Source organism: Apaloderma vittatum, unplaced genomic scaffold (genome assembly GCF_000703405.1).
Source record: "Apaloderma vittatum isolate BGI_N311 unplaced genomic scaffold, ASM70340v1 scaffold13637, whole genome shotgun sequence".
NCBI lineage: Eukaryota > Metazoa > Chordata > Aves > Trogoniformes > Trogonidae > Apaloderma > Apaloderma vittatum.
Window position 1 is genome coordinate 28724 of NW_009725797.1, and position 7681 is coordinate 36404.

The 7681-nt window shown below is 52.1% G+C and overlaps 2 protein-coding genes across 2 annotated transcripts in view; one reads left to right on the forward strand and one right to left on the reverse strand.

Moving 5' to 3' along the window:
* LOC104276652 (loricrin-like) overlaps positions 1-784 on the reverse strand; it is a 4670-nt gene extending 3886 nt beyond the window's left edge. The window contains exon 1 of the mRNA XM_009873057.1: positions 31-784. Coding sequence (XP_009871359.1) covers positions 31-784 — 754 coding nt within the window. The remainder of the gene's footprint in view (positions 1-30) is intronic.
* A 3584-nt stretch (positions 785-4368) lies between these two features.
* On the forward strand, positions 4369-4701 carry LOC104276653 (leucine-rich repeat extensin-like protein 3). The gene is given in 1 exon segment (XM_009873058.1): positions 4369-4701. A coding segment is annotated over 1 exon segment (333 nt).
* The last annotated feature ends 2980 nt before the right edge of the window (positions 4702-7681 follow it).

Genomic DNA, 7681 nt, shown 5'->3' on the forward strand with positions numbered 1-7681 from the left:
AGCATCCAGAGAATCCTCCACCCCCTCCACCTCCAATGATGCTCTTGGATCCTGAGGATCCACCACTAGATCCTCCTCCCATGCCATAGCCTGAGGATCCTCCACTGCTTCCACCTCCAATGATGCTCTTGGATCCTGACGTTACACCACTGGATGCTCCTCCCATGCCATAGCCTGAGGATCCTCCACTGCTTCCACCTCCAATGATGCTCTTGGATCCTGACGTTACACCACTGGATGCTCCTCCCATGCCATAGCCTGAGGATCCTCCACTGCTTCCACCTCCAATGATGCTCTTGGATCCTGACGTTACACCACTGGATGCTCCTCCCATGCCATAGCCTGAGGATCCTCCACTGCTTCCACCTCCAATGATGCTCTTGGATCCTGACGTTACACCACTGGATGCTCCTCCCATGCCATAGCCTGAGGATCCTCCACTGCTTCCACCTCCAATGATGATTTTTGATCCTGAAGACCCACCACTGTAGCCTCCTCCCATGCTGTAACCTGAGGATCCTCCACCGCAGCAGGATCCACCTCCTCCACCACTCGAGCTGACAATGATCTGGCCGGAGCCTCCACTGCTCCCACCATAGCTGCCTGAGCTTGAGACCCCTCCACTGCTCCCACCATAGCTGCCTGAGCTTGAGCCCCCACAGCAGGAGGAGCCCTGTGCCTGGTAGCTGGAGGAGCTGCCCCCATGGCAGCAGGAGCCCCCGCTGTGGCATCCGCTGGACTGGGAGGAGGTTTCATGGCAGCCTCCGGTCTGTCTGGAGCACATCTTTGAGCAGCAGCCCTGCAAGAAACATTTCTGTCAGAAAGCAGCCCCTTGGCGATTCTGCTGAATCTTCTCAGCAAACCAAAAATGGAGCAGTGCCCGAGAAATACCCCGTCTGCCCGTATCAACGGGCTTACCTTCAGCGCGACCGGAGATGCGTGCAAGGCTCGATGGCAGGTGAATGAAGAGCCTTGGGATACGCGAGTTTTTATATTGCATGCATCGTGCTCTTAAGGGAAGTGAGACACCCTAAGGAATGATGACAGATATATTTACTGAGCCTTGCTTCAGCTACCTCCTTCTTTGACTCATTTGCAGCAGATACAAAGGAGATATATCAATCACGTTAGCATCACAGTTTCTAATTCTGCTTAATGATTTGTTTCCGGGAGTCTTGCTTCGAAACATTGGGGGCAAATGGCTTCTGGTGGTTTACTTTGGGGGCTCCCCAATGCATTGCTGCTAGGCTGCAGCTTCTTGGATACTCAGGAGAGAGTGTAGATAGAGCAGATGATGAACCTTGGAGGTTGGAGTGAGTTAGGCCTAGAGCGTGATAGGAGGACAAGGGTAAGGGATGTGCTGAACTGGAATCCCAGGGAATTTTGGGGGAAGAGGTTTTCCTCAAAGACCAGAGTGACAGGGAACTGGATGAGGAGCAGGAGGATGCTCAGTTAGATGGGAAAGACAATCATGTTCTCACCAGGCCAAGGGTACCACCTCTGCTGGGGAACATCTCAGCCCAGATGCATTTCAGAAGGCTCCATGAGGATGGCAGAGACATGGGAGCCATTTCACCTCACTTTTTTTGGGACCCCAAGGTAGACGCTGCCATTGGATTGTGCAGAGAGGTCCGTGCTCAGCTCCAGTTCCCCAGGCTGGAGTGGGGAAAGTCTTGAAGTCTTTCTGTTTGCAATGGTGAGTTTGAAGGCCATCAAGACCCTACCCTTGAACTTTAGGACATCAAAGTCTTCTTCTGGCTCAGCAGGACCCGTTTTCTGAGGGTCCTTCACCAGCCAGCCCACCTACACCTGAGGCTGGGGAGGCCTCTGGGTGTTTCCTTGCTGGAGGATGACAGTTTGTCAGCACAGTTGTCGCAGCACTAGCTGCTGTGTTTTTGCAGCAGCTTCATCCTGCCACTGCGTCACGCGTGCTTGGAGGCTGACAACAGCATCCACCCTCATGGGAGACTGAGTAGAGGGAAGCATAACTGGGGGGGTTTAGCTCAGAGGATGCATGACAGCAGCAGCAGGCTGCCCAGCCCTGTCACGATGAACGTAATTTTGAGCATGCACGCAACTGCATTGCTGTGGCACAGGACCGCTGGCCCTAGGACCATGGGTGCAGGGGGCTTCTTTCATTTTGCTTTTGACTCCCTCCAGTGGGTTAAGCTCTGCTCTCACTCCCAAAGGGAACGCTGATGTCTCACTGCAATGCTGGCTCTCACCCCTGAAATCTGGGCGTTGTGCTACAGAGCATTGGAACACCTTGATCCCTTTGGTGCGTTGAACCTGTAGGGACTTGCGCAAAGGGGTACCAAGGATTTGCAGCTCGTTAGGACCCAGGGTGCGAGCGAAGGCTGTGGGAGGCTTTGGGCAGGGCTAGTGAGAGGTGCTCCTTCAAGCACTGCTGTGTGGAGACCCCAAAGCTGGACCCCACAGGGACTGGAACCACTGAACCTGTAGCACGTGCACGTAGGTGGTACTTGCCGCATGTGGAGGAAAAGTACAGCTGGAATGACAGCTGGTGGAGTGGCTGTCATTTCCCTGCTCCTCTCCCAGGTTAAAGAGCAGCTTTAATAATTGTGGTGGGTGAAGATAAGGGTGGATGCAAAAGGCTTCGTGGTGGGGCTGCCTCAGATTTGCACCACGCTGCCTGTTTTCTGTCCCGCCGTCAGTCCCCCTCAGGACAGGCTGGCACATCACGTTATCTTTCAGTGGCGTCACTGCAAACACCTCCGGGGCTGGCACCTTGGTGTGCAGAGTTATGAGGGAAACAAAAACCTTAGCCAGATCCTACAACCCTTTTCCCCAGCATCTTCCTTCATGCACAACAACGCCAGCGTCGACAGCGTGGGACATGATGAAGATGCTGCTGGCGTAAGAGCTCTCCAAATTGTCTGCAAAAGGCAGAAGCTGGTCAGTCATGATTCCTAAAGTGTTTCTGTGGCTGATGATTCCTTTCACTCCTAATTTTGTTTCCTGCCTGTGAGTTGTGTATGTGAGGCGGACAAAAAAAACACATTAACTTAAAATTTGCACAAGACTGCAATAACACTTGTCCCAAGAGGACTTGCTGCTCACATCAGCACAAATGCTACTGAATGCTTCCAACCACAATTAATGATTTTCCTGTGATAAATTTAGAGGAATGGAGTATGTAAACCCCCAACCATATTTCCAAAGATTTTCAATGGAAATCCCTGCAGTGAAGCCCAGAACTTCCCTTCTCTGGGAAGGGGAAACTGAGGTGGAGCTATTTCCCAGGTAAAAGTTGCAGCTTTGGTGGATGTTGTTTGCAAGATGGACAATGATTGTCTGCTTAAGCAATAAAGTTTTTCTCAAGCAAGATCTGTTAAGAGCTGTCTGCTCCAGGCTGAAGAGAATTTCGCAGCTGAACGTATCTGATGTATCTGATTTGTTTTTTGAAAGTAAACAGGGATAAAAGCACAAAGGATAAAACCAGGCTTGCAAAACCAGTTCTTTCTGTATACAGTAATCTTTATTTCTTTTCATATTGATGGGACAGAAAAGCCAACTGAGAGTGCTCAGCACAGGGATGCAGCATCAGAGGAAGACAAGGGAAGGGGATATGCCAGGAGGAAACGGGAGAACTTGGAAGGCAGAGGCAGGACTGTCGTTGCTGAGAACTGGGGGCAGCCTGTGGCTGTTACTTCTGTTGGCTGGGGGGCCAGCAGCAGGCCTGCTTGGTCTGATGGGACTGGATGTTGGGGATGACAATGGGGCATTTCTGCTGTGTGGACCCTCCGCCACCCCCTCCGGAGCTGATGATGATTGCGTGTCCTGACGAACCGCCACTGCCACCACCAGATCCTCCACTGCAGCATCCAGAGGATCCTCCACTGCTTCCACCTCCAATGATGATTTTTGATCCTGAGGACCCACCACTGGATCCTCCACTGCAGCAGCTTGATGATCCTCCGCCCCCTCCACCTCCAATGATAATCTTCGTTCCTGAAGACCCACCACTGGATCCTCCACTGCAGCATCCAGAGGATCCTCCACTGCTTCCACCTCCAATGATGATTTTTGATCCTGAGGACCCACCACTGGATCCTCCACTGCAGCAGCTTGATGATCCTCCACCACCTCCACCTCCAATGATGCTCTTGGATCCTGAAGACCCGCCACTGGATCCTCCTCCCATGCCGTAGCCTGAGGATCCCCCACTTCCTCCACCTCCAATGATAATCTTCGTTCCTGAAGACCCACCACTGGATCCTCCTCCACTGCAGCAGCCTGACGATCCTCCACCACCTCCACCTCCAATGGTGCTCTTGGATCCTGAAGACCCACCACCGGATCCTCCTCCCACCACAACATCCAGAAGAACCTCCTCCACCTCCAATGATGCTCTTGGATCCTGAAGACCCACCACTGGATCCTCCTCCCATGCCTGAGGATCCTCCACCACAACATCCAGAAGAACCTCCTCCACCTCCAATGATGCTCTTGGATCCTGAAGACCCACCACTGGATCCTCCTCCCATGCCTGAGGATCCTCCACCACAACATCCAGAGGAACCTCCACTGCTTCCACCTCCAATTATGATCTTTGTTCCGGAGGACCCACCGCTAGATCCTCCTCCCATACCGTAGCCTGATGATCCTCCACCACCTCCACCTCCAATGATGCTCTTCGACCCGGAGGACCCACCACTAGATCCTCCTCCCATACCGTAGCCTGAAGATCCTCCACTACCTCCTCCTCCAATGATGATCTTGCTTCCCGAGGACCCACCACTGGATCCCCCACCGCAGCATCCAGATGATCCGCCCCCACCACCACCTCCAATGATGATCTTGCCTCCTGAAGACCCACCACTGGATCCACCACCGCAGCAGCCTGATGATCCTCCACCACCTCCACCACCTGAGCTAATAATGATCTTCTGGCCCGACCCTCCACTGCCACCACCTCCTCCCATGCCGTAGCCTGAGGATCCTCCACCGCAGCAGGATCCACCTCCTCCACCACTCGAGCTGACAATGATCTGGCCGGAGCCTCCACTGCTCCCGCCGGAGCTTCCCGAGCTTGAGCCTCCACAGCAGGAGGAGCCCTGTGCCTGGTAGCTGGAGGAGCTGCCCCCGTGGCAGGCAAAAACGGGGAGCGGAGAGACCGGCCCCGGTGGCAGCAGCAGCAGGAGTCCCCACTGTGGCATCCGCCGGACTGGGAGGAGGTCTGTCTGGAGCACATCTTTGAGCAGCGACCCTGCAAGAAACATTTTCTGTCAGAAAGCAGCCCCTTGGCGATTCTGCTGAATCTTCACAGCAAACCAATCTCCATTTCCATCCTGGTGAAAGAGGACTCCCGGTAGCATGGAGTGATCCTGCTTCTGCTGTCATCCACAGGGGATTTAAATTCAACAAAGCAGCAAAGCAACCTTCTTGCCCTTCAAGCCACCACCCGTCAGATGTACTTTACTGAAGCATTTATGATTTGCAAGCATGAAACGAAGCAAAGAATGTCTCCCTTTGGCTGAAGTGGACTTACCTTCTCGGCTCTGACAACAGGTAGCAGAGAGAAAAGCTTGAGCGAATGAAGCCCTGTGAGATCCAGCAACTTTTATACCATTTCTAATTTTCCCAAGTGGGAAGTGAGACATCCAAAGGAATGGTGATAGGTTTATTTACTAAGTGAACTGTCCTCCTTCAGCCCACTTGTCCTGACTCATCGAATCAGATCCAATGCCTCTCCACTGCATCACTTCCCAGGCTACCTACAGCTCGGCTCCTGGTATCACACGTGAGCTCAGCTCCTGCAGTTGACTTTCAAGGTTGGGCTCCAGCTTGCACCCCCCACTCGAGGGCGACAGCAGAAGGAGCTGCAGAGGCTTGTGTTTGTTTTGTTAGGGACCATGGAGATGCCCGGGGGAATGGAGAGGGTAGGACTGAGGTGCTGGGGCAGCAAAGGAATCTCACACGCCAGGACTTCCCTGTTACACCAGTGAAGTGTTTGAGTGCACCCCTATGGACAGTGCAGAGGTCAGGCAGGCTTTACACTGCCTCTGGAAAAAGGGTGATGCCTGTTTTAGCAAGGACTTGAAGTGCTGTGGATACAGGGTACCAGATCTGGCATCCACCCTGTGTATCAGCATCTCGATGGATATTAACCAAAAAGATGAATTCACCCCGGTTTAGGAGATGCCTCTGGTGTCTCTGAAGGGAACCACATTAAACCACGACACACCCTGAGAATCTCTGAAACTTGGCTCCTGGCTTTCTGGATCCTGGGCCATTTCTAGGTGCAGCGATGTTCAACAGCAAAGCCCCCATCTCCTTGAGATGGGACCCGAAGCTCTCTGTTAGCTCTGTGCAGGCAATGGCAGCGTTCGTGTACTTCCCTGTCACGGGTGTTTTAGCACCCTACGACTTTCCATAATGAAATCCCAGACAACTCAGCTGTTCCTGGGGCTGCACTGGCTGAAGGAGCTCGTCTGGATGTGTTTTGAGAAAGCTTCTATCCCTGGAGGGCTCAAGAAGGAGAGAACAGAGGGTAAAGGGACATGTAAACATGAAGCTCTTCTACAGTGCAGGTCACTCCCGTCTCTTCTGGGACACTTCCAGGCATCTGTCATCTGCCTCACGTAGAGCAGTTCAGGCAGAGAAGGTTTATTTTCCTTTCCCTGCTAATTGCTGGAATGTACCACATCAAAGAAATCCCATAGGGAAACTCCCTCTGAAGACTCATACCAGGAGCTGTGTTTTATTCCTGTGGGAACAAGGAAATCCCTAGTTACTCCAGGCTTACCATGTCAGCCCTTGGAAGGGACTTTAGAAAGTCCTGTCACTGGCTCCTCTGGGGGTTCAGAGCTCCCACAGCTACTTGAAGAAGTTGTGAACACCAAGAGTTCCTGCACCATGTACATGCGAGGACCTCAACTTCACACCTGTGGTACTACCTTGTAGTAGAGTTTTTGCATCTTTTCTCTCCTAACCCACTTAAAACTCTCTTGGGCACTGCATGACATTTTGGTAAGGTAGAGGGACTGATGTTGATCTTTGTGGCACCTTATTGGACGGGCAAAAGTCAGGATCGTGAGTGGCAACAAACAGTAGGAAATGACTTAAGAATATTCAGTGAATCCAGCATCTCTTCTACAGGTAAGTTTTCAATGCATTTGTGCTCTGGAGCTTTATTACAACAGCATCAGCTCGGAATAGAAAGGTAATAATGGAAATAATGCAAAAATCATGGTGTAAAGTAAAATCCAACCACTCAGACACTGAAGCTCTTGAGAACTGCAAGTTTTATTGTCTTGTGCAAGCACGAGAAAACTCAGGCAGACTACAGACGTATGAAACAACCCTGGCTGGAAGTTATTGACACAGAACAGCGGAGGTTCTGCTCAGCTGGAATGCTGAGCAGAAAAATCCCAAAGAAGAGGAGAAAGGAATAATATAAATATTCTTAGATTTAACAGAGAAAGACATGTGAGGCATGTTTGTATCTTGGGCTTTCTTGACCAGAGAGTGCCTCCTGCAGACCCTACTTGTGTTTGGTCTGTGGTGGCCAGTGGACTGGCTGGGTTTGCTGGCAAATGGACACATGTCCAGAACTGGATGAATGACCTCCACCACCACCTCCCCCTCCTCCTCCACCACCACCACCAATGCAGATGGGGCCTTGACCCTGGTGGCCTGAACCACCTCCTCCTCCTCC